This window comes from Aquila chrysaetos, chromosome 5 (assembly GCF_900496995.4).
Source record: "Aquila chrysaetos chrysaetos chromosome 5, bAquChr1.4, whole genome shotgun sequence".
NCBI lineage: Eukaryota > Metazoa > Chordata > Aves > Accipitriformes > Accipitridae > Aquila > Aquila chrysaetos.
The window spans coordinates 60,747,627-60,773,916 of NC_044008.1; the positions used below are offsets into that span (position 1 = coordinate 60,747,627).

Sequence of the window (26,290 nt, forward strand, 5' to 3'; positions counted from 1 at the left end):
ATGCCCAGCAGCTACCAGGATCAAACATCTCACACGCTTCCATGGGAGCTCTTCGTTGCAGGAGTGCGATGCTCATGGAAGGAAATCACTAATGAAAAGTGGGTAATGCAAGCCAAAAGGCACCATTTGCCGGGTGTGCTGAGCCATGGCCCACCGGCCGCATGGCGCAGCCTCGGGATGGGCGAGCACCGGCGCGGGTGAATCCTGGTGCCCCCCTGCAACACCCACACCATTTGCCAGCTGAAGCGTAAGGTCTCTGCCTTCACGCCCTGCTGTGTCACAGCAGCATCGGCCAAGGCTGAACTAAAAGGATGTTAAAAAAAAGCCTTTATGAATATATAATAAAAAAAAAATTAGCTTATGGGGCTCGGAATACTTTAATTATAAAGTCCGGGCATTCGGCGCCTGGCTGATAGCATAAATGGGAATCAGAGAGACTGCGCACGGCTCTAACACCTCCTCCATCAGCACTTTCAGAAAGGTTGTAGTCAAACCAAATTAATTGCAAAGGGCAACAGTTTGCTGGGAACTGTTGAAAGCAGAAGCCACAGCGGATCAGGTGCCCAAAGGGGCAGTGCCGGGGGCTGCCGGGGGGGATGCCAAGCCCCGCCGAACCCTTCTGCTCCCCCGCACTGGGCTCTCCAAAATCTTACAACAAAGGATTTCTTGCAATTTTTATCTTTTAATGGTCCCCCGTGTAAGCCCCTCATTCCATCCAGCTTAAAATCAGATTTAAATGCACTCATAACCATTTACCGCTGTACATTATCGGGAAACCAAGCAGTTAGAGTGCTGCTCCTGCTTTTTATTTCTCCCTCGCAGCAGGCTCTGTCATGTTCAATACATCACAGGGAAGCCCCCGTAGGACGGTACATATGTCCTAGTTCAACGAAAGTGCTTTGTCTCTGTCAGGGGCGCTCGGGCTGAGAGCGCAGGAACGCGGGTGCTCACGTCCCGTGGTTTCGGAGCCACCCGACCCCATCCCTGAGCCATGGTGAGCATTCCGCCTGCAGCCACGGGCACCCCGAGGGCTGGCACCCCGCTTCGGCATCCCCCCGGGGTGCAGGGTCCCCTGCTCCCAGCCCTTTCTCTGCATCCCTAAGTCCTCCCTCCAGGCTTGCAACAGTAGAAACAAAGCAGCTGGGTGATGCCTTCGGAAAGAAAAAAGAACCGATGGGGTCCCAGGTGCCTGTGGGCTCGCTTGCCCCGAGGGCGATGGGGGGACATCCGAGGAGGAAGGAGCAGTCCCTCAGCAGCACATCCTGGGCAGGAGGGCACGGCCAGCCCCCCAGAACCAGGGGAACGGGGAGAAGCCGAGGGCTGGGGGCTGCAGTCGGCTGCTCCCATCAGTCCTGCGCTTGGTTCTTCCTCCAGCTGACCTCCGCCGTCATTCCCATGGGTGAAGGGATCCCTGGGCGAGGGACGTCCTGTGCCCTCCAGCCCCGCCGCACAGGAACAACGGGCCCTCTCTTGCTTTGCTTGCTTTTATTAACAACTCAGTGCAGGTTTTCAGAGATCAAATGGTTTATAGACACTTTGCTTTCATTTGAGCTTCATTACATTTGCTTTTTATTCTTTTTTTTTTCTTTTTTTCTCCCTTTTTTACAAAAACCAGTTGTAGTTATTAACAGCTGTACATATTCTGCTACATACTTTGGTGTAAAGTTGAGAAGTCTGACTCGGTAACCCTCTGCCAGCTCCGGTACATGCAGTTCCTTTTTTTTTTTTTTTTTGGGGGGGGGGGGGGAAAACGAAGCACCGACTTGCAAACCAGTGACCATGCGGGACATGATCTGGGGGTGACCTTACTGCTGGAGGAGTTTGCCATGGGGACAGTTCAAAGCCCCCCAGCCCTTTCCAAGGCACCCCCCCATCAATCCAAAGAGGGGGGGATGCTCCAAGCGCCCAGGTCTGGGGGCGCAGGGGGACGGGCAGAGCTGCCCCTGCGCAGATCTGCACCAGCCCCAGGGACGAGCCCCAAAACACACACAGGGCATCACTGAACGCCCCAGCAGGCGCCTGCATGGGTCCACTGGCACCAGGGGCATTTTCAGAGTCACTTTTCTGAGCCAAACCGCCCTCAGAACCACTCTCCCTAAATGCAGTTTTAAAGAGCTTGCTTTTTCCTTCGCTGGATAATTAGTGCACAAGATCGATCCCATCTCCTCCCTGGCCAAGGCAGCAAGCAGTGAGCACTAACGAGCCGCACAGAGCAGACAGCATTTGCCTGGGACATCCCCCTTAATTTTTCTTTCGAACAGAAAAGGGCAAAAATCTCAAAAACCTCTTATTTTGATGGGAAAAAAAAAATCATTTCCCATGAGATCTCCTTCCAACCCCAACTCGTCTCTCCCCACTCCAGAGCAGCTGCTCAGAGGGATGGAATGCTGACCGCGCACCCCAGAACAGCCAGGTACCGACCACCTCTGCTTCATCCTCCTCTCCCCCATCTGTAAACCAGGCAGTTCTCACCTGAACCCTAAGCATTATTATTTTTGACCAGATTAAAATCAAAAATTAAAAAATAATCCATAAAAATGTAGTATAAAAATTCTCTTCCATATGCTACAATACAGGGTGAGCGCTTCTGCTACACAAATACTTTTATTTCCCATTATGTCTTTTTTTTTTTCTTTTTTTTTCTTTTTTTCCCCTTTAGTACAAAACGCTGAAACGCAGGCCTGTGCGGGGAGGGGGTTTGCTTCATCGGAACCTATATACCAGAAGACACAAGACCATATATAGCCCACAGGACCCTACCAAAGCCAGCCCCTTCCCCCCACCACACACAAACCCTACTTGTTAGTAAACTTTGCTTTTAAAAAAACTGTATTTTAAAGGTTATCAATTCTAATTCTTTACTTTCATTTGAATACAAAACACATAAGTTGCTATTATCTTTCGTGGCTCCCTGAGCTGAATTTACTATGCTTTCTTTGAAATCACTCCTCATTGCTTCTGTCCGAAGACCAAGAAGGGCTTGCGCAGACGATCCCGCAGCGTGGGCTTCCCCTTTTCTTCAAACATACGAGCACAAAAAAATCCATATATAAAAAAAGGTGATTGTGTTGCTGATGTCCCGTCAGTAGCTGAGGATCTGACCGAGTTCCCTGCGGTCCCAGCAGCGTCCCACCATCACTAACACACCGAACAACGCACGGGTACGACAGTAGGAACAACTTTCACCAGTGGACACCTTTGCTCAGCCTGGTTACGCGCTGCACGGCAAAGTCACGTCCCAACGGACGCTTCGGGGGAGGGTAAGGAAAAAAAAAAAAAAAATTGCCACCACCAAAACCATCAGTGGAATACAATTACAGCAGACGAAAAATACACAACTAGTGTACCGGGAGGGGTCCCCCACCCTTCCAATGCTATTTACTAGTCCATTATTTACATTTTTCACAAGTCTTATGCAGGATGCACAAAAAAAAAGTCACAATAAAAAATAAGTCCTTTATAGTGCCACCAAAGCGCAGACGGAAAGAACCAGAAAACCAAAAAAAAAAAAAAAAAAAAAAAAAAAAAATCAAAATAAAACCCAAAACCCTAAAACCAAACAAAAATTTGTTTAGGGCTTCAATGTGTGCCATATTTGCAGACCTCCAAATAAATCCGTGTGTATTGTACGCCGGGCCCTCGAGGCAGAGCCCCACCGGAGCGTGCCGGTACGTAGCCAAGCCCCGGGGGCCGCCCCACAGCAGCCACCCCGAGCCCCCGGCCACTCCCCGCCGGCCGCCCGAGTCCTGCCACCACCGGTGCTGGGAGTTGCCAGCCCTGCTATAAAATCCGCGGTTAGTAGATGACCTCGTAGACTGTGGCCTTCTTGTCACCAGAGCCTGTGACTATGTACTTGTCATCCGCTGAAATGTCACAACTTAAGACGGACGAGGATTCCTTGGACTGGAAAGTAGGGGGGGGAGAGAGAGCGAAAAATTAAAACCATCAGTTTGGTTTCCCCGATGAGGCTACCACAGCCATGTTTCACCGAGCAGCATCCATGTTGGTGGCATCACCACATCCCACACGCTGGGTACCAAATCCGGCCACCCCAAAAGGATTTCCCCCTCCCCAGGGCTGGCAGCCCCCCAGGGTGATGCCAAGAGGGGGTCCAGGCACTGCCCACCCCCATGCCCTACCCGAGAAGCAGCCTCCTACCTGGAAGATGCTCGCTCCGTAGGGCGTCCTCCAGGCATTGAGCAGGTTGTCTTTTCCAGTACTCACAAACCATTTACCTGCACCCGGGAAACACGGCGTCAGTAGCCGAAAGCTGCCGCTGCCAACTCCCCGCCCCGTGGCCGGCAGCACCGAAGCCACCGGCCGGACCCTGCAACCGGCCTCTCCCTGGCCCTGGAGGCTTCTGGCTGTTTACCCTCAGAAATTGGAGATTTTGGAGAAATTGGAAAATCTGGAGATTTCCCAGAGATGCCTATCCCAGCCTCTCTCCTGGTGGGACAAGTCCCACCACTGCCCCGCACTCACACAGGGCCAGGCATCGGGTCACCTCCTGCGACGCGGCAATTTGCAACCACAACTAGGATTGTTTTACAGGGATAAACCCCAACGGCACCATCCGTGAGCCTCCCTGCTCAGCCCCCCGCCACCGCGCCATGCATCGTCCCTTCCTGCCGCCGTCCTCGTGCGCATCCCCAGCTGTCACCGAAGGAGCCGAGTTTAGGGCCGGAGCCGCTTACCACAGTAGGCAAACTTGAGGGAGAGGACGCAGCTCTCGTGGAGGTGCAGCTGGTACTTGTCAGGTTTCGTGTGGTGCAGCACTTCCACGTTGCTGCTCTCCATTCCCACCGCGAGCCACTCGCCCGTCGGGCAGTATCCCAGCGAGAAGATCTGTGGAGGGGGACGGAGGGGTGCTCAGGGAGGGGGATTTGCACCCACCAGCTCTGCCTGCAGCCCCCTGCCCGAGCAGGCACCAGCCGCTTCGGTGTCCCCAGCAATTCCTCATCGCAGAGAGATGCCGATCGTCCGGGCACGAGCTGAGCTGGGGGTGATCCCCTTGGTGATTTTAGTAACATGATGGCTTTGCCCACAGCACTGGCAGCGAGGCCAGCAATTCAGAAGAGATACAGCCCGACAGGCAGGGAAGGACGCAGCCTGGTCCTCTTAAATCACCGAGTGTCCCCAGCCACTGAAACATGGGCACGGCAAAGCTGGGAGCCAGCGGACGTGTCTGCCCCTGCAGCACAGCCCCGGCTCTTGCTGGATGAGACACAACCTCTTCCAGGGCCAGCACTTCTGTCTTTGGACAGAAAGTACCTTCCTGGCATCCTCCAGAAGTGGAAAACTCAGCGTGGAAGGCAGCGAGACTAAATAAGCTTTAAGCCACGGCTATTCATGGGCTGCTAACCGTGGCTGCATGGCTTCTGGATGCCCAGGTCCGTGACGGCAAGTGTTAATGCAGTGGGATGTCCTGTCCGCCAGTGCCGTGGGGTCAGCAGCTGGGATGCCCTCTTGGCATCAGCCTGGGGGGCTGCCTTTCTGGACCCTGATCACGCAAGTCTAGCTTCACTAGCCATACGACATTGGTGGAGGTTGCTGGCCAGCCCTGAGGAGGTGCAGCAGGGTCTGGAGAGGCACATCCATGTACTTGGAGCAGCTGCACGAGACCTACAAATGCCAGGATGGCTCCAGCCCCATGGAGACTGCTGCACTTGCCGAGAGGACACAAGGTCCCAACTTTGCCCCTCTGGACAAAGGCTCTGGGAGGGTGTGCAGGAGGAGGCAGGTGCCTGAGCCCTGCAGCCATCCCACCTGTGGGGCACCCAGAGCCAGCCTGTAACACCCGTGGGCATCCCTAGACGAGCACCGCTTTCTTAATGGCAGCCTAGTCTTGCAGCAGATGAAAAAGCGACGAAAGAGGAGCTGAAACAAGAGCCAGGGAGCCCCACAGCTCCTACTGTCTTGAACACTCTTGGGTTACGCCTAAAGCAGTGGGCACAGCCACACACAGAACTAACAGGGGCCTGTGCAGGCTATTTTCCCAGCAGGAAAAGCCCCCTCCAACACCCACACAGGAGCCAGTGCTGAGCAGGTTGCCCCAGTTTCTGTGGAGGGATAAACCCCTGCGTGGGGTCTCCACGAGGAGCTGCACGAGGCCAAGACGTTCCCTGCTCCCGAGGCTGAAGGCACCCCGTTCTTACCTGGGAGGTAAAGTCGTGCTGCTGGAGCTGCCTCCCTTCCCGCAGGTCCCAGGAGCGCACTGTGTTGTCCAGACCCCCTGTCCACAACTTTGTACCGTCATGCGAGATATCTATGCAGCTGGCACCATCTGTGTGGCCTTGGAATTGCCTTCAAACAACAAAAAATAACGCAAATCTTTAAGGGGAACACTACCAAAAAGCACGTAGGTTGCTTCAAGGGAGCTGGTGCTCAGGCTACATTCACGAGGCTTCCCTGCACCAACCACACCTGGAAATCAATCCAGGGAGCATCCTTTGCTAAGGCGCACCAGCCTGGCCAAACCCGCTGGGCTCACTTAGGGCCAAAGCATTGCCAGATAGTGCTCGTCACCATCCCCAAGGTCCTCACGCCAAGACACGGCCAGAAAGACCCCGATTACGGAGAAGAGCAACCCTCGGTGCTCCCAGCCCTCCTGCCGCGGTCGAGGGCGCCGAAGCCGGCTCACCTGACAAGTGTCTGGTTGTGCAGGTCCCAGACGGCGATGTTGCCGTCGCTGCAGCAGGAGAAGCAGACTTTGGCGTCGGGGCTGATGGCCAGGGCGTAGCAGGCGGGGGCGGAGGAGGTCAGCTCGGCCTTGATGCGGGGCGTGGGGGAAGCCAGGTCCCAGATGGTGAGCGTGCTCGCCTCCCCTCCCACGATCAGCGTGCGGCCGTCGGGGAGGAGTTTGCAGGAGCGGATGTAGTTATCTCTGTTCTGGAGGGGAAAGAGACATTAGCAGGAGGACAGAGAATGAGTCATCGCATTAGAAGTGGGGGAAAGCAGGGGGGACATGCACTTGGGGACCAGCGGCGATCCACTGTGGCCTGCTGGCTTGCGCACGCATCAGGGATGCTCCAGCTCCCACGCAAGGCAGCGGCACTGCCCCACGTCCCCTTACCAGGCAGTCCAGCTGGGAGATGGGGCTCTTGCTGCCCGGCTGGCTGATATCCCAGATCTTCACGCACCCCTTGCCCCCAGTGTAGACGTGCCTGGTGGGGTTGCTGATGGTGACGGCACACACCACCTCCCCGTGGCTCAGCGTGTTGATCTGCCGGGCGTGCCGTGGGATGCCGGGACCCGCCAGGGCATCGTGGGGAAAGGGGACCGGCTGCATCTGCCCGTCGGCGCTCACGTGGAAGGAGTAGGCTCTGCCGGGGAAGGGCGAACGGGACGGGGTCAGCCCCAGAGACAGAGGTTTGCTGCAAACCCAGCGTAAGGCGGGGCGCGGGTGGCATTGCAACCCGGCTGCCAGGTCGTGCCTTGCTGGGGACCAGAGGCCACCGCTGCTCTCCAGAGGCTTGGCTGGACCAGGTGAAGCCCCATGCTCATCTCCCTCCCGGGCACACTCATCCTCACCCAGTGCACAAAAAAACCAAGAGGGACTTACGGCTTCCCTCCAGGGATGGACGCCAGGCTCGAGGGCAGACCGGGAGCTCTCATGGGCGGGTGCGGGTCGAAACCAACCTGCCAAGAGACACACAGACACGGGTGAGGTCGGACACGAGCAGGGTACATGAGCAAACAGCTTCCCATCTGCGAGCCTGGACAGGCATGGGGATACTCGGTGGCTCCTTTTCCCTTGCTGCTCAACAGCTAATTGTTATCTTTTCCCTGGCAGAAAGGGCTAGGGAATTAGCCAAAGGTTTTGGGTCTGCAAGGACCAGTGTGGGACAGGCTCACCCTCCCTGTGCTGTTCCCAAGGCCCCAGGGACAGAAGCAGCCAAGCCATGCCCAGCACCCCAGCTGCAGAAACCCCCATCTCTACATTAACGGCAGCATTTTACTTCTTGTTTTGACTGTGTTTTGCCTTACAGCACGCAACTGAATGTTTAGCAAGAGTAGTGGGGAGGGGGCTGTACAGTGGGTACTTTCCATGCACGAGGGGAAGGATAAACCCCAATGTAGTAGCACATGCACTTTACCCCACGGGGAGGCATCTCCACGCCCAGCACCCCTTGATGGTGGCTGATTCAAAATGCAGCTGGTGAGGAGCCCCACTTTCACAGCTGACACAGGGACACCCCCTGCCCTCCCCCCCCCCCACCGACCCTCCCCGCACCCACCACCCCACCGGGAGCGAGAAAAGGAGCTAAAAGTGCTACGTACAGCTCCAAAGCTCACCATTGGCGACCGGCCATAGGCAGCGGCGGCGGCGGCAGCGGCACTCATCTGCGGGGGGATGTTGTGGAGCCCCGCGTAGGCGCCGGGGCTGGTGAGCGAGCCGTTCATCTCGTGGTGCCCCATCATGGCGAAGGGAGCCGCATAGGAGCCCGCAATGGAGATGGGCGTCCGCAGGGCCGAGGCTGCGGGAGGGTTGGGGACACGGTCAGGGGACAGAGCCCACCAGCATCCAGCCCCACTCGCCCCAGAGGAGAAGACACAATGGCTGGACCTCCCTCCTCACCCCACCTCTGGCACAGGGACCACCTGAGCTGCTGGCACCCCTGTCCTGACCTGGATTACATCTCCAATAAAGCCGACACCCCCCCACAAAGCTGCTGTGCCCCCAGTGGAGGGCACGGACTGAAGCTGTGCTGGGGACAGCAGCAGAGAGGTGGCACCGGGGACCGGTACCCACCCAGGGGGTCCATGCCAGTTGGCTTGCCGGGCATCGGCCGCAGCCCCGGGGTGCTGCTCGTCCCTGGGGTCGGAGCATCATTCCTCGGCGTCGGAGTGTTCGACTTGAGCCCGGGCGTCGATGATTTGTCATTCTGGATGGAGAAGGGATGAAAGACAGAAAGGATGAGGTTCAACCACCGGCACCTGCAGCCCCTGCTCAGCAAGCCCCTAGACCCAGCGAGTACCCGCGGCCGGCGGGGCCTGACCCCCCTGGCAGAGCAAAGGACATACGTGGCCCAGGTCTTTAGTCTTGGAGGAGGGAGTGCTGCTGGAGGAGGCGACCGAGGCCGGGCTGTTTGGTGCGTCCCCCTTCTTCAGCCCACGGGCTTTGTCTATGCCGTTCTCCGGGGGGGAGTGGGCTGGGCTGACCCGGGGGGTGGCGGGGTCCTGTGAGACAGGAGAAAGCATTGGCACCCCCAGCAGCGGGGAGGGCTCCCTCCGGCTCCTCTTTCAGGCAGGAACTGGGCCGGTGCCGGGGGGCCCCTAAGGCATCGCCCCCCACCCCTCAAATCCCCACCGTGCCGCGGGGAGAGGAGCAAAGCCGCCGAAACAGCCCCATGGCTCACCTCATTGGAGACGTCGACCACCAGGTCATCGCTCTTGTCACCATCGCTGTCCTGAAACGCAAAGCGAGTTAAACCGTGGAGAGGTGCCAAACCCTGGGGTGGGGGCAGCCCTGCAGGGAGCCAACCCCCCACCCCACCCCGCAGCAGGACACATCACCCACACCACGTTTGGGAAAATATTACCCAAACCCCGCTTTCTCCCACCCAAAGTCCCACATGAACGCGTGCCGCACGCCCTGTGCCTCATGCTGCTGCGTCCCCCGGCAGCTCTCAGCCCCCCCCCGGCAGCCGCCGGACCCAGCTGCAGACCGTCCCTGCCACTTACATATCGGCTCATGCTGTCCTTCTCCTCCGCTTTCCGCTTCTTGGAGTCAATGCTGTAGTCCGTGGAGCTCCGGTGCTTCTCGCTGGCTCTCAGGCTCTCCGAGGGTGAAACAGAGTTATTCTGCAATAACAGAAGACACTTTTTAAGTTGGAAACAGAAGGCAACAGGACTTCACGAGCAGCAGCTTAGAAAGTGCCGCAAACAGCCCTCCAGCCAGCACCGAGCCTGAAATCCAGCCCTGTCCCAGACTGCAAAGCCCCAGCGGTGGGGTCAGACCCCACAGCCCACCAAGCTAGGGAGCAGGGGACAGGGTCCAGCCTGGGCTGGAGGATGGCCACCACCAAACTGGGCATCACTTTGAGCCCCGGGGACGCTGTCGGGGCAGCCCCGCACGGCTGCTCCATTCCAGCAAGGCTGCTCCTGGACACCTGAGCCCATTTACTGCAAAAGCAGAGCAGAAAAAAGGGGTGAGCTGGTGGTTGTTTAAAAAGGCAAACCCTGGGAAGAAGCTGCGTGCAATTACAGCAGCCCCCAGCAGCCGCTGGGATCCACCAGCGGGTACCGGTGAATGCAGAGAGGGGAAAAGCTGTGCTCCCCTAAACCAGCCCCATCTCCACCTTCCTCTGCCCCCACGGGGAGCACCACAGCTTCACCCCGGCCCTGGGCAGGGGAAGGGCTTTGCACAAGGGCTGGCACCCCCGAGAACCCACGGGTGCTTCCTCCAGCATCGGCAGAGCTGGGGGGCTTCATTCCCAGCATTCGTTAGGGGAGCAAAGGAATCGCTTCATCCCAGGCCCAGCCAAGCCGCACCAGCAGCTGAGCTCTGCTAAGCCAAAGGGCATCCAAAAAACGTTTGTCCAAAAAACGTTTGGAAAAATCCACGTCACGGGGAGGGGCAGAGCCCAGCACCCTGTGGTGCAGCTCCGCTCGGAGTGGGGGAGGCTTTCTGTGCTTGCTTCAAGCGGCAAAGCCCAGGAGACACTGGCGTTCCCAGGAAAACCCCTCGCACACTGGGACTGCGCTGGGAGCAAAAATGGCAGCGCAAAACCACCTCGAGAGCAGCGGAGAAAGCCCGGCCCCGCATCGCCCTGCGGCACAGCCCCGGCCCTGCGCAGATGCCCTTCAATTAGTTTCTCGGAGCAGCAGGAGAAATTACCATCATTTCATGTCTTGTAGAAGAGCCTGCCACCCCTGCTAAGCAGAAATGTTCCTAAGCTCCTCTGCCTGCCTTTCTTTCCCAGCTGAAAGGGAGAACTAAAGCAGTTCATGTTTCTCCTCGGTACCCAATAAGCAGCTTTGGATAACACCGGGGTCTTTCTTCTCAGGCAGTCATGCTGAAAAACCTCGCAGCTACCAGAGAATCATGTCAAGCATTTAGAGGCATCGATCCATTCAGCCCGCCGCTGGCCCGCCGCCAAGAAACTAAATATTTTTTATTGCGCAGGCAAGGCTAGGAAAATATGAATGACTAACTCTGATTATCGTGCGCATTAAACCTCCACGGGGAATACCCCGTATTTTATTTTATAGATCGGGAACCTTCCCATCTCTGACGGCCCCCTCCCCGCTGACGGAGGAGGTTAATGATGCCCAATTCCCCTCTCCCCCCTTAAATGGCACTTTTCTTCCCATCCGCCCCCGGCTCTCAAAAGGCCCATTTGTGGGCTTGGGGATGGCAGGAAATCGCTGCAAAGCCGCAGCTCAGCCAGGCTTTGTCCTGCCAGCTTTTCCCCGAGACAGCAGCATTGTGTACCCCAGGGGTGGGGGGTGCAGGCTGAGCCCCCCCCCTCCATGGGGAGAGCAGCCCACCACCAGGCTCCTACCAGCCTCTGCCCACCAAAAAATATATTCACCACCCTCTCCATCCATGCTCAGGCACTGCACCCAGCCAAAACAAGAACCAAACCACTGCTATTAACACCGAGGTGTCAGGGACACAAATAAAAAGCAGCCGTGCTGGAGGTGACGGTTGCCCTCCACCACGGTTATTTAGCTGGTTAGTTAACTGCTTGACCTTCCAAGTCCTACTTAACACAGCGTAATAGCCAAACCCATCCCAACAGATTAGATGACCCAAGATAATAGAAGAGTGATCAGGAATAAAATAGCTTTCCTAATCGCCAAAGGATTTTTAGCTGCGCAGACTTGACTGCGCTCATTCACAGGGCTTAGTCAATTGAAACTGAATCTCGAAGCTCTGCGGCAATCAAAAAGATTTAAACCAAATCTCATAACCGGCCCGGAGGAGGAGGCTCCACTCGCCCCGGCACAGCCGAGAGCCCAGCAGCTCTTCCAGCCAGGGGGTTTTTTCTTGTCTTTTTTTTTTTTTTTTTTTTTTTTTTTAAAATTAAATAGGACCTGTGCAAAAGGCATCCCTGGAGCTCACGCCCAGAAGTCTGTTTTTTAAGACAACAGATAAAACAAAAACATGCAGCCACCAGAAACTGAGAAAAAAAAGGAGGTAACAGGACTTACTGCACTTGAGTCTCGCTCTTTTAGAAGAAGCCGGTGTCAGAGGCGAGGTCACAGCCAAAGTAAAGAGAAAACAGAAAAATAAAGCAAGTTAGGCTAAGTCTTAAAACAGAAAAATAACTCTAGAAGGTCCTCATTGTATGGTCTCCTGCCTTAACTCAAAACCTATCTGGTCTGTCTTTGGCTTGCTTTAAAATTCCTGTCCCTTGTTCATCCGGCTCCTGCTGCCTCCTGCCCCTTTCTTTTTGTTGATGTGATTTATTTGGCAAAACACACAGAGGAAAGGGGAAATGCCCTGAAATGCAAAAGCAATGGCACCAGCCTAAGGCTCTTGTGACCAAAGTCACAAACCCAGGAGAAGGTCCCGACTGCCCGTCTCCGCAGCCACGCAGGCAGGATGTGGTTTAGCCATTAATTTGTACACAAACAGCCCCATTTTCCCTGTGATCTCCTGGCAATTTGAATCCATGCAGAAAAATTAATGTAATTGGAAAATTGCTGCCAATAGTTTTTTTTCTCACTGGCTTTCACATGGAGGAAAAACACCCCGAATCCACCAGCAGCAGAGCCCAACAACTTTGCGAGGCTGTCGGATAACTGCCCTGCAAACCAGTGTATTAAGGGGAAAGATCTCAGATCTTCATGTGTTAACGGGCAGGGGGGTTTGTGAGGAAAATCTTCAACACTGTTGGTTTCCAACCAAACTCATGCATCATTTTATCTTCTAAAACATTGTCTTATCACTAACAATAAGAAAAACCAGCAAGTTTGCTAGTGAATATTGCTGGTTTCCAGACCATCAGAAGTCTCTGACAGCGATGGAAAGGAGAAGGAGGAGGAGGAAGGCTGCTTTGCCTTTAAGGCACGGCTGAATGGGGACGCAGGATTTGCAGCAAGACTCCATCAAAGCCTGCTAGGACTAAAACCTGCATGCGAATTCAGGGGGCAAATGAGCAACTCAACCCAACAGAGGTCAACCTTCTGGTGTCATTTCTTGGGGTGATTTGCACTCCCTACCCTAAATGAGCAAAGAAAAGAGCAGTCTGGAGGCAAGTCCCCACCTCCCCTGCCACCTGAAAACCCCCACCATCCCTGAGCTGCTCCCAAAGAGCATCTTGACCCCAGCGAACAAGAAAAGGGAAAGCTTTGGGATCGCCTGGAAGCTGCCACTGGGAACATCCCACAACAGCGGCAGCATCTCCCTCGGCCACCGAGGCTGATTTAAGGAGCTTGAGCATCATTTAGGGAAAGCCGCATCCCCAAAGGCACAAGCCCACCCCCTGAAGCCCACTACCCCGAGGGACGGGGTGGTGGGAGCAGAGCCATGCCTGGACCAGGGCATTTCTAGCACCAAGGGATGCAGCGACGGGCAGCCCCCGAGGACTGCATCAACCTGGCCCCTCGCTCTCACCTCTGTGGTCCAGGTCGTGATGGTTTTTCTCATCCTTGACGGCGAGGTGTGCCTGGCTCCCCAGGGCACCGAGAGCCAGCAGCCCTGAGCTGCTGCCGGTGACCGGCGGGATGCCCGGCGGCTGGAGGCCCGAGGGGTGCGGCGGCAGCTGGACCGGGGGTCCATGGGCGGCGTGGGAGAGGTGCTGAGCCTGGAGCTGCTGCTGCTGCAATGAAACCACCAGTGAGCCGGGGAGGGGGCAGTGGGGCCAGGGGGGCATTTTGAGGCATCGAGCGGTGGGAGCAGCGCCGGGAAGGGGCATTCCCCACTTCACGCCGGGAGGGCGGCAAGGTGATGCCCTGGGGAGCTGCCCCGCTCGGCTGCCTGGAAGGAGAAGCCCCGTTAGCAGGAGAGACGGAGGGTGTCCTGTGCACGGCCCTGGGGGTGATCCCCGCCGCAGCCGTCTATGACACGGCTGGGTGGCACGAGTGCGTGCGTGGCACACGCACCCTGGGCCAGACTGTGAGCGTCATCCGTAATTCCAGGTAATTCACATCATCGCTGCAGGCTTAGCAAGTTTTGCTTTTCAGTAGAAGTAAGAAAAAAAGAAAAAAAAAAAATACCAGGACACAGAAAATGGCTCTGGCTAGAGTGCCAGCTGCTAAACCAGATTGGAGAGAGAAAATTCAAGCATCCAGGATCCTCCCAGGACACCTCAGAAAAAAGAAGTTTTGCTTATTTGCTCAGGACCAGCTTTAAGGTGCTTGAATGTGAGAAGAAAACTGCCTACACAGCACTTTGGCCCCATCCTGCCACCCCATTGCTCCCAGCCCCCTCCGACATCAGCTGGACGTCCCCTGCCCTGGGGATGGGGCTGGCCGAACCGCGGGTGCACCCTCTCCCCCAGCCGTGGGGCCGGGCATCACCACCCACACCCCCAGCAGGCAAGGCAGGCAGCTCCAGCCCGGCCGGGGGGGTGCACAGCCCCTCAGCTGCGCCCCACCTCCCCGGGGCTTCGGGGAGCCGTGAGCCCTGGCCATCCCGGCACGCCTGCATCCAGCCGTGGGAATTGCCCGCTTGTCTTTAGCTGGAAAAAAAACTGAACTACAGCTTTGGGGAGAGGAAGGGAAAACCAAACACATCCCCTGCATTTCTATTTCAAGTACAAACTTGAAGAAAACAAGCTGAGATCCGAGTTGCTATCAGTCAACAGCCTGTCCTCGGTGGTGTCACTTCCAAGAGCCCCAGGCCACGGCTCCTGCAGCTCCTCCGCCCCAAGGACAGCAGCGGTCCAGCCAGGAGGGTCTCCGAGCTGGAGCTCGCGTTTCCGACCCTCCTGCCTGCACCCATGGCCACCTCCAGCAACACCCTATTAGCTACCGGTGAAAGCTGCGTTTGGGCAACTGCCCTCCAGTAGGAATCATGGGCTGGGGTGGGGGGACACCTGAGCTGCAGCGGAGCCCCCCACACCTCCTCCGGGTGCCCGCAACCAGCTCGGATCAGATTTTCTCCCTCCCCGGTGCCGCCATGCACGGCAGAAGCTGTCACCAGAGCGGGCAGCTTTCTAGCAAGCTGGGCTGCGTGTGGAGGAGGATCCCACGGCATGGTGAGCGGACACACCACCGACCCACACCCCATCCGAGGGGCACACATGGAAAGCAGGCGAGCGCCCTTCCTGCAAGGTTCAGAGGGGGTCAGTCCCAGCCCTGCACGGTGACAGCCAGGGAGCCAGTGGCTGCATCGCAGCACAGCTCAGCTCAATTCCCAGCAGCAGGAACACACCAAAAATACCTCCCAGGTATGGGGGACCCTACCTTTCCAACACTTCCATCAAGGAAATTTCCAGCACATCTCCCCCAGCGCTGCAAGGGGACGCACCTGGCTGCCCCTGAACCAGGCTCATACTCTGCAGCACTTGGGTGACCCCGGCACAGCCCGAAGCTGGGGGGGGGGGGGGGGGAGTCGTGTGTGTGACACCCTGGGACAGCCTGACAGGGCAGCACGGGTCACTGTGATACAGCCCACAGCTCACAAAACACACTGGGAAAGCAGAAGTGGGTTTAACCTAAGGGGTCCCGCACTCAGCTTCACAGAGGGCACAGTTCGACCCTGTTGTGCATGGGAGGTGCACTTGAAAAGTTTTCCTCCTGCCCTCAAGCAAGGCTGGTGCCCTCCAGCCCCCCCATGCTGGCAGCTCCCCCACGCGGCTCTGCTGCAAAGCCGTGCATACAGACCCATAGCCCCAGCGAGGCCGAGGGCACTCTGCAAACGCCCCCCCCAGCCCCTGCAGCAGGAGCCAGGATGCAGCTTTTCGGAACACCCCCCCCCCCCCCCCCCCCCCCCCACACCGAGGCCACGTCTTCAGGGGAAACACAGGTTCCACCCACCTCCCGACTAAAGGACCTATTTTAGGGGGTAGCAGGAAGGGGTGACTTGCTGTCACATGCTGATGGGCACAGCGGGACGGAGCAGCCTCTCGCTGCCCGGGGCAGAGCTGGGTGCAGGGAAAGCGGGTGGGCGACCCACACCTGCCAGGCTCTGGTTTCTAAGCCTTGTGCGAGGGGAGAGGGAAATCCCCAACCCGGGATGCAAGCTGGGGTCAGATCTGAAAGGCAGTAGCTGCAGTTTCAGGCAGAGGAGATGCATTATCTTAAAACGCAGCTTCTTCCGGGCAGCGCAGAGGTCTCAGCTGTGGCAGAAGCCAAATCGAGAAGGCAATTAGGCCTCTGCAGTGCTGTTATAGGAAAAGCATAAATCATTGTGTCCTCAAAAGAAGGAGCTTTTGGCTTCTGCTGGGCTGCTCCATCCACGGGGCAGAGAGGGGGAAGCATCCTCAGGACCGCCATTTGAGGAGGCATCCTCAAACCCACGCATGCAAGGCAGCGGTGCAAGGAGAGCTTGCTGGCAGGATGAGGGGAGCACCAGGGCTCGCAGCGAGGGGTCCCCAGCCCCAGGGGCTCTGCCGGATGGTGCCAGCACCGTGCTGCTGTGTCCCTCGACAGCATGGAGCACAGTCCCTGCCTCCTCGCCACACACACGTACAGAGATCAATTCCTCCGACACCAAAGCAAGAGGAACAGAGCCTCAGCTCTTGCTGAAATCAATGAGGCTCTTTACAGTCCCAGTCTCATGTGATTTCCACCCATTTAAGTGAGAGGCAGAGCTGGCCATTATATCAGAGCATCACCCTGGAGAACAGCCCCTGATGGTTTTCCAGCACAGTAGACTCCTCTCCTACAAGCTTTCCAGCAGGGCCCATGACCATGGGGCTGGGATGCACAAAGATCCGATGCTTTATCCTCAGCAATCTCTGACTTCCAGAAATATCTGCACTGCATAATGCTCCTCCCGGTAGCTTTCCACTCTGGGGTGACGATCCCCTGCAGCAGCACGAGCCCCAGAGAAGTGGGGGCACGGTCTCACGGGCAACCTGGGTCCACGCAGCAACACTCCAGCCCAGTGGCATCGATAGGGGTCACAGCCTTGGCACGGTCCCAGGAAAAAACATAGCTCTACCACGAGCAACTGTAGCAGCACCCAGTTGGGGCAGAGCAGGGAAGGCAGGAAGAATCACCACCCTGAGCCTCACCCTCCAGCGGAGCAGAAAACTGCTGGTTTCTTCCTTTTTTTTTTTTTTTTTTTTTTTTTTTTTTTAAACACTGCCAGCAAATACATCCATCCAACGCCCCAGTGAGCTGCAGGGGACTGGCCCTGCAGGGTCTGAGCCCCCCTGCAGCAGCCCTGCTCCAGCACAGGGCAGGTGGAAACAAACGTCAAGACAAAACATCCCACTGTGGCCCGAGATAACGTTTAAAGGTGGTTTTCTCCCCTTTGGCAGGCAGGAACCGGTGAGCAGAACCCATTTGGAAAGTCTCCTCGCCAGGCAGCTCTGGTTTGGAGCCTCATGCCTCTGTCCAGCTGGGCTGCCCATAGCTCCACAGGGCAACGAAGATCACACCTCGGGGCTGCAGATCTCTACCCTGGCACCGCTGGAAGGAGCCATGCCCCAGGCAGGTCACTCCTGTGGCAAGAAGACGACAAGCCAACAAGCCCAGCACCCGTTCCCGCTGCAGGTGAGGGCGCCCGCATGGGTGCTGGAGGATCCCCAGGCTCTGCTAGCAGCTCCCCACGACCATCTCCGCCGTCCTTCCTGGCCGTACTGCTCCACCATGGCTGTGCGTGTCAGCCCAGGCAGTGGTCGATGCAGGTCCCTCCTGTGCAGCGCTCGGGAATCACATCCTGGAGACTCCACGGAAAGGGATAAAACCCACCTGGGACTCCACAGCACAGAGGGATGCAGTAGAGCTCAGCAATGCTGCTCACTTGGCGTCTTCTCCACTGAAAAGACCACCTTCCCTCCCCTGCCCCTTATTCCCTTCTCTGAAAAAGGTTGTTTTTCAAAAATACATCACGTGGAGGCTTGTTGCAAATAACCTGGGGGAGGGCAAGCTGCAGGAGCTCTTTTGCCACCTTCACCACCCAAAAAACACCTCTGCGCCTGCAGCCAGGTGCCCCACGCCTCAGACGGCAGCAAGGACGAGACGGGGTGCTCGCCTCTGAGCAGGATCAGGGTCCTGCCCGACAAAGCCACGCACACAGTGTGGTATGTGCGAGGACTTGGGGCAGCCCTCCAGGGCCAGGGACTCTCCCAACACCTCCCCAGCGTGCCCAAGCTAAAGGGCAAGCTCAGACTCGCTCGGGATTCTGCACTGGGGCTTCTCATCTGCTGGCAGGACTCCAAACCGGACTGACTTCCCTGCAGAGCGCAGGACATCAGCCTGCAGCACGGGGCTGTGGACAAAGGCACTGCAAACCCAGCCCCGGGTGACGGCGGGGACATCAGCGTCGCCCAGCCCGCAGGTCTGAGCCAGGCGAGAGGAGCTGGTTGGAGATGTGCAGACACAGAGATGTTTTCCTTCTGGGGTCCCTCAGCATGTGCCAGACAAATATGGTTAAGATATGAAGGAGGTTACAATTTACGAGAAAGGCTGGCAAGGAATATCTCATATGTAGAGTGTTTTTAATTGGATTATGTACATCATGCTTCATGCCTTTGTTAACCGATTTAATGGTTCACCACTTAAGTTCACCACTTGCGTTAAATTTAGTAAAGTAGTCTAATCATTTCCAGAGCTATAACCAAATCAAGGGCTCAATTTCACAGAAGCCTGAAGCAGAGGAACTGTGAGACAATGGCCTAGATGCATAAAATTAACAGTTCTTGACCTCAAAAGGGGCGAAAAAGAAGGTTTTAATGATTTGGTGTGGGTTTTTTGTGTGTGTTGATTTTGTTTGTGGCACCTGCACCAAGATGCTGGTGCAGTTTATAAATAGCATCTCTCTCTCTCACTGCAAGACATCGCAGGGGACAGCAGAGCCACCCAGGCCCCCCGCCCCAGCAGCACATCCCCGTGGGACACAGAGGGTGGGGGTCCGCACACACCCCAGCGCGCTGCCCTCTTCCACTCGAGAAGAGCAAACAAACACAAGCGATCTGCCCCACATGAGCAACCTTACAATAACAAACCGCTGCATGCAAAAGGGAGAAATCCTGTTTGCTGGAAAAAAAAACCAAACAAAACAAAACCAAAAAACAACAAAACCCTCTCGGTTTTGTGTCTCGGGGGGGCACCGGGGCAGGTGCAGCAGCCACCAAGCAGCACAGACCCGCGACCCAAAACAGCTCCACATCTGCCCAGAGTGTGCACAGCACATCTCAGAGACAAGCTCTACCCTCGCCTTCAGCCGTCAAAGCACAGGGCATCGCTCCCCACCCTCCCGCCGGCTGCCACCCCAGGTCCCCCCCTCAACAAGGCACACTGGGAGGAGATGGTCCCCACTGCCCGCCCAGATGAGCCCCACGCTCCCCCGGCTGCCCGTAACTCCTGCCTCCTGAAAATTCGTCAGGCAAAGCGATTAAATGCCTGGCTGCTTAATGACGGGATGACACTCGCTCTGATCCGAGGAAGCAATTACCTTGAAAATGGGGGTCACGGGCCCCGCTCATTTACCTTAATTGAATTCCAATATCTGCCTCTAGCTGCCTGGGCTCCTGGCTGTGACTTAAAGCAGCTCATCAAAGCCGAGCATCTCCCTCACTTTCTGTCTCTGCCATGGATCCACCAGCTCACCTCCCAGCCCGCTGGGAAGGTGCGAGGTGCAGGCAGCGGCAGGCAGGAGGCCAGGCAGCTGCGTGCCGCTGCTGCCTGCCACCCCGGCACGGACCCAACGAGACACGGTCCCGTGGCCAGACCCCTTCCCAAGTGTCACTGCCGCACCAGCCCCACCACGAGGGATCCTGCTCCAGCCGAGGCTTTCCTCAGTCCCAAGGGCTGCAGGAGCCTGGAGCACATTTCTACACTTAGTGCTACCCATAAAACCAGAAAAATGTATATAAAAGCAAGTTAAACACAGAGAATCACAAAGATCCTTGTAGCTTAAGAAAGAAGTGCAAATAGTTACTAAAAAAATAAAATAAATTAAAAATCAGTATTTTTTGGAAAACAAACACCAAAACCCAGAGGAGCTCTGGAGCCACCTCCCCAGGACACTGGTTGGGGATGCCGATGTTCCAGGGTTAAGGAAGCTCCAACAGAAAGCAGGTTTGCTGCAGGACTGAGACCGTTACATCAATTAAAGAGACAATAAAAAACTGTTAAGTCTTAAAAAACGCCCAAGATCTGAGAGAGAGAGCCTGGTAAGACGGGAGCGGGTAAGTCAATGCATGGAACAACAACTCCGTCAAGTTTACAGCACATTTCACATCAACAGCACACGCAGAGACATGCCTGGGCTCAGGGGGCTCCAGGAGGGCTGCCGGGCACCCGGCCCCGCTCCGCTCCCCAAACACTCCCCAGTCTCATGAAAAACATCCAATTTGGCTGGCAGAGGCTCCTAGTGGTATTAGTGCCCAAGGAGGGGGACTGGGCTGCCCAAGCAGTGGCTGCCACCCCCCGTCTCACTCAATGCCAGATTGGGGGAGTTTTGGTGGTTTGGGGGGGCCGCAGGATGGCCGGGGGGCTGCAAGTCGCCCTTCTTTAACCCCACCTGAGCGCAGGATTGCCTCTGGTTATGGTAAATGATAGGAATAAAAGGGGTATACACACGGTGAGAGGCAGATTGGGAAGTCCACGTACCCCGATGATAGCATTCAACTCCGTCATTGTCACTTGCTTGGCACGCTCAACAGCCTGTGCGACTTGCTGTTGGTGCTGCAGGGACAGAGGTGCATGGCCAGGTCAGAGCCGGGCACGGGGGCACCGAGCCAAGGTGTGACCCCCCCCGCCCTGGAGCTGGTCACCCCTAGTTTTTTGTCTGTATTTTGCTCATGGGAGCAGCAGCCCGGGCACACCTCCCTGCTCTACGGACCACGGCGTGCAGGGGGAGCTGGAGCCGCCCCTCACAGCCTTTTTTGCTTCGCCGGCTCGGCACAGGCTCCTACAGCTGAGCAAAGCCCCTCATGGGGTCTGGCTCTCCCCCACCCCAAGAGTTTTGCAATGCGCACACAGGATCTGAGCCCCATTTCTCATGGGGCACCCCAGAGCAGCCGCACTCCTCCTAAATATGGGTTTGGTGGGACCAGGTCTGTGCCCCCCTCGTGGGACCCCCCAGGAGAAGCAGCATTCCCCATCTGGGGCGTTAAAAAGTCCTTACCTCTTGTGACAGAAAAGGCATGATCTGGGCTAAAATCGTATTCAGTCTTTTAGCAATTTCTGTCTGAAAAAAAGGAAGAAGAAAAAGCAACAGTCAGCACCAAGCAACCTCCTGTGGACTGCACGAGGCTTCCCAGCAGCAGTGCCATGCATCCCCCTCCCCATCCCCTTCTGTGCATCCCCCCCTCCCCGTCCCCTCCCATGCATCCCCTTCCCCACCTGGCCACGCAAGAGGAAGCAGCAACTCCCAAAAGAGGCAATGAAAGTGCCTTCGTGCACACTCTGCGCTCACCAGCACCCTCAGGACACTTTGGTCCCCTTCCCATCATGGGACCGAGTGTCACGAGCCAGCCCCAGCAGCTCTGCACCAGCCTGGACTTCCCTGGCTTCAGGAGAACATAGCCAGGCACTAGCACAGCTCTCCATCCTTAGAACAGCCATTCCTCTCCAAAGAGGCCAGATCATGTAAAATCAATTTTGCACATCCAGCACGCAAGGGACAGCCCCTCGCCATCGCTTTCCACTCCTGGCGCTTATTTGCGGGCGTTGAGTTTCTTCAGAAGAAACCTCTGCAAACACACACCGCCCCGTGCAGCGAGTGTTTAGTCAACAGCAAGGGCTGGTGGGTGCTTGCTCTGATCTCAGCACCGTTCGGGTTCCTTCCGCCATCCTCGCATCGTGCTCAAGAAACTTAACCCGTAACCATTTACGCCCGTCAGTTCGACCACATTATTTAGGAGCTTAACAACAAACCTATGCTGTCAAACTGTGGTTTCTGCAACATCTCCATTAACTGGGAATAATGTTTTCCTTGAGTGATAACCCCAGCACATGTTTGGGAAGAGCCAGGAGGTGCCGTCCTGCCCCACACTGCGCACCCCACAGATGCTCCCGCTCGGCACAGGGAGCTGCCCGCATCGCCGCTGCCCGGCTCCCAAGAGTTAACGCCGGCTGCTCGGCCGGCCGAGGCAGCTGTTAAAACAGATTTTGGTCCAACTCAAACACGGCCCGAGCAGCCGCGAGGATTCAGCGCCGCAACAATGGCCGGAGCCGAGCCCTGGCGCAGAATCAAACGCCCAGAAATTCCTTCCGACAGCCCTGAGCAGCTCGTTATCAATAACACAAGTGATTAACTGGGTCTCGCTCCAGCCTCCCCGTCGGCAAGGTGCCTCCTCCCCGAGACGGCCAGCAGCCACCCCCGCCTCAGAGGGTCCCTGTGTGCTCCCCAAATCACCGCCTCCATCCCTGGCACCCTGAGGCTTCGCCCTCCCCGATCCCCACTGCTTGGCCCCGAGGCGTCCCCAGGATGCACCCTACAGCAGCTCTGATTTTTAATCCCAGCCCCAGTGGGGTGCCAACCCAGAAAGGAGCTCTCAGCTCCACCTGCTCTCACATACTGCAAGAAAAAAAATCTAAATGTCATAGTTTGGAGGAAGAAAACCAACAGACACTCAACCCTTGCTTTGAGGAGTTGGGCAGTGGCTGGGGCACACTGGTGTAACTACAAGACTAACCTAACAAGCACAACCAGCATGCGCCAAGATGACCATAAGCAAGGAGATGCCAGAGAACCCCAATCTCCCCCAGCCTCGACTCAGTCCCACCGAGGGAACCACCTTGTAGAGACCACAGGGCTACTGGAGCTCAGGGACCTGCTGCAAGGGGTCCCTACAAACCACCCACTCCTTGCTCCGGCAGCACCTTTGTGCTGGCATTGCCAGTTTCGGCTTCAAAGCGACGGGGATATTTCTGGCCGTCGTCTTTTCCGAAAGCGCCTCGGTGATCGCGTTACACCTGATGCTTTTATTAGCCTTTCCAGAGGTCAGCGGAACGTGCTGGCATGCCATGTCAAGGCGGAGGCATCTGGAAGTGGCTACGGTTTGGACTCAGGTACCTTGGCTGGTACAGCGATGCAAGTGCTGCAGCCGCCAGGATTATCATGGACCCGAAAGCAAGGATGTGGGGCTCATCAGGCAGCTGCCAAAGGCATGATACTCCCTGCCCAGAGGAAAGGGCTCTGGCCAGTGCAAGTTTTTAAACACCCAACATGCGTGCATCGCCCGCCGACCACTCTGCGCCCACAAAATTGGGCTGCAAGCTGAAACTGCAAAAATCAAGCCCAGCCACAGTGCCGTGTCCGAAGGAGCGTGGTGCAGGAGCGCGGGCTGGCACCATGCGTGCCGCCAGCCGCCCCGGCAAAGCTGCCCTGGCAAAGCAGTGCCACTTCAAAGTGGCAGCAACGCCACCGATAACCACCCCGGTGCTCACATCAGGCATTGCTCAGCGATAGGTAAACCTCTTTAAAGGCCTTTTTGGCACTGACGCATCGATTAGATTATATATAAACTGCAGCTCCATTAAATATTTATTCCTTCAGATGAAACCTATTGGATTCTGGACGCAACAAGCACTCGGCACATTGCTCCTCCAGCACGGTTGCTTCTCCTGTAAGCTCTTTCTTGCCAGCCCCCAACAAATTCTAGAACAAATTCAATCCTTATTTGAGGTGAAAACAGCGGTGCCAGCACAAGCAGCCCCTCCGGCTGCGTGTCGCAAAGGTCGTTTAGGTGTAAAGGAAAAAATGCAGCATCCAAACAGGCCGCCTCTGCGGAGGAGGGAGGGAAGGTGCTGGGTTTTCCCCAGGCATCATCAAGCACTAACACGGTCCAGAAAAACAAGACGCACGATGACCCATCGCCTCCATGTTTAAATCCAATTCTGCCCAAACTTCCAACAAAGATTTGAAGAAAAACGTCACGGTCTGCAAAGAGAGAGACTTCCCACGTGGGATTCAGCAAGCAAGAAGATATTAGATGTCCAAAATATTATGTTTACAACCATGAGGCTTCCTGTTAACATGAGATTCAATAATCTTTAAATATTTGCTCACTTTAACTTCTCCCATTGCCCAGCATATTAAACTCTAGTTGTCCCCATTAAATTTTAATCGGGAGCAAAAGGGGATCCTCCAGCACACCGGGAACAGGGGAAGGTTTCATGTCTGACACCTTCCCCATAACAGGGCTCATTCATCACCTTGCCCCAGAGCGGTGGAGCCCCCCCGAGCCCCCCCCCCCACCCCCGAGCTGCTCCTGCCAAGAAAAACCTCCATTCCCCCTCCGCGGGTTGCCATGGCAATCCCAGCCTCCGCATCCCCTCCCAACGCCCTGCATCTTCGCCGGACCACGGTGTATGTACATCACCGAGATGGGGGCTGCAAATGAGCAGTGGATAAAAGACCAGGGGCTCCATAGGGCCCCCGAGAAGAGGCACCCACCCGTGGAGCCCAGCATCGGCACCCATGGGATTGCCTCCCGAGACGCTCACCCTAAGCAGCAGGATGCTGACGGCGGCTCCATGCCGCTCGTTAAAAAGAGCAAGGAGTCAGGAGAACCTGAAATCCCAACTAATCCCCCACCGCCCACCGCCCCTGCCAGGAATCTGACCTGCTGCTAGACAAGAAACACTTCTGGGGTGGTGTTTCGCAAGCGGGGAGCGGGGAAATCAGAGAAAACATTTGCACTGGTTATAAATCAAGAGACAGACCGCTTGGCCACAAGCTGCGAGTCCTGTCACTCACTCTTAAAATGGCTAGAGGCGCTACCAGCACCCAAAGTACTTAAGGGCACCGAGGGCCGCTGCTGGAGCCGAGCCAAGAGCCGGACAGGGGCTCCGGCTACTGCAGCGCGCAGCGGCATGGTGTTAAATAGCTGCAGGGCTGTCTCTCCCCAGCAGCCCTGTCCCCCCGTCCCCTCGTCTTTACACCTGGACATGGCAGAGGGAAGTTTAAAAATAACGCTGCCAGACGTCAGTCGCGGGATACTGAGAGCGCAGCTGGAAGGAGCAACCTTAAAAATTGCCCGAAGCACATGAATGCAAGCAGAGCCCCAGCCTTGAACTGGGGTAAGGGGGTGCGGGAGGGAGCCTGCACCCCAGTGCAACACCCTGCAGACATTGCTCTGGGCAACAGAGATGCTCACTGTGCCAAAATATATTAGCCTTGTCCTTAGCCGACCAGGTGAACGGGAGCTGCAGGGCTGCCCTGGGCTGATCCCAGCACCCTCGGGCAGGACCCCGAAGCACAGGACCGGACCCAAACGCCTCCTGGGTTCCCAGCGCTCAGCAGTACTTTGGGGCCAGCGCTCAGCCACGCTCTGGGGATGGAGGTGCTTGCAGAAACCCACCCCGCAGCCGCCGCTCTGCAGGGAGCACCCCCAGCCTTCCCAAACACCCTGCACAAAGCATACGCGCCCCGACCCGGGGAGATCCTCCACGAACCTATGTGGTTTTGAAGTGAATCACACCAGTGCGCCAGACCAGGCCATCTCACATGTAGTCTCAGAACAGACTGGGCCACACCAGACCGAACTCCAACCTGCCCTTGCTTATTGAACTAAACGGTGGGATGCAGGCTGGAGACAAGGGGCTGAACGCGCGGCATCGCTCAGCTGACCCTTCCTTCTCTTGAAAAACATAGCAAAACTTTATAAAGACTTTCCACCACAAGCTTAAACCCTTGGAGCAATGAGGTTGGTAGGGCTGCCGAAGGCAATGGTCTACGGGATGCAGGAATGCACCATCAGCATCATCCCATGGTTCACGAACAACTCTCAGGGATAAGCACCCGCTCACAAGCCCCCAGCTTTCTCCTTGGCTCCAAAACCACAAGTCCCTCCACACACACGCATTCCCAATGATGTTTCCTGAGACGGGTCCGGACCACCACAACCCTCCTTCAGCCACCCCAGGTCTCCCCCCACGCTGCGCATGCTCCCCCCCAAACCTCAGCCCTGGAAGAGGGTGGCAGAGGCGGTTGGAGAAAGGCAAGGAGTAAATCACACCACCGGTGAAGCACCAGAAGCATTTGTTGAAACCAGGATATTGTCTCTTTAAGCACATGAAAATAAGGCCCTTGAGCAGTGTGGTTCTCACTCCGGCGCACAATTATGGGTACTTTCAGCTGTCTACCACTATTTCAAGTGCTCTCTCCAACCAGGCTGTCAATGGCATGTTGAAAGCTATTTGTGGCTGCTATCGTTATTAGCAAAGTGGAGAGCTTCACTGATGAGAATTAAATTCAGGGAGGGGGTGT

The 26,290-nt window shown here is 56.4% G+C and overlaps 1 protein-coding gene across 7 annotated transcripts in view; it reads right to left on the bottom strand.

Moving 5' to 3' along the window:
* Positions 1–1,552: 1,552 nt before the first annotated feature.
* TLE3 (TLE family member 3, transcriptional corepressor) overlaps positions 1,553–26,290 on the bottom strand; it is a 30,510-nt gene continuing 5,772 nt past the window's right edge. Inside the window, exons 6-21 of one of the 7 annotated variants that reach the window (XM_030014221.2) lie at positions 21,200–21,262; positions 20,683–20,757; positions 13,568–13,769; positions 12,160–12,176; positions 9,685–9,804; positions 9,360–9,410; positions 9,025–9,180; positions 8,753–8,885; positions 8,296–8,477; positions 7,562–7,638; positions 7,073–7,322; positions 6,641–6,888; positions 6,156–6,303; positions 4,695–4,845; positions 4,159–4,235; positions 1,553–3,903 (exon numbers count right to left, since the gene is read on the bottom strand). In XM_030014221.2, coding sequence (XP_029870081.1) covers positions 3,796–3,903; positions 4,159–4,235; positions 4,695–4,845; positions 6,156–6,303; positions 6,641–6,888; positions 7,073–7,322; positions 7,562–7,638; positions 8,296–8,477; positions 8,753–8,885; positions 9,025–9,180; positions 9,360–9,410; positions 9,685–9,804; positions 12,160–12,176; positions 13,568–13,769; positions 20,683–20,757; positions 21,200–21,262 — 2,058 coding nt within the window. In that variant the 3' untranslated portion in view covers positions 1,553–3,795. Of the gene's footprint in view, positions 3,904–4,158; positions 4,236–4,694; positions 4,846–6,155; positions 6,304–6,640; positions 6,889–7,072; positions 7,323–7,561; positions 7,639–8,280; positions 8,478–8,752; positions 8,886–9,024; positions 9,181–9,359; positions 9,411–9,684; positions 9,805–12,159; positions 12,177–13,567; positions 13,773–20,652; positions 20,758–21,199; positions 21,263–26,290 lie in introns of all 7 variants that reach the window. The other 6 variants (XM_030014219.2, XM_030014220.2, XM_030014218.2 and 3 more) reach the window with 6 other exon arrangements.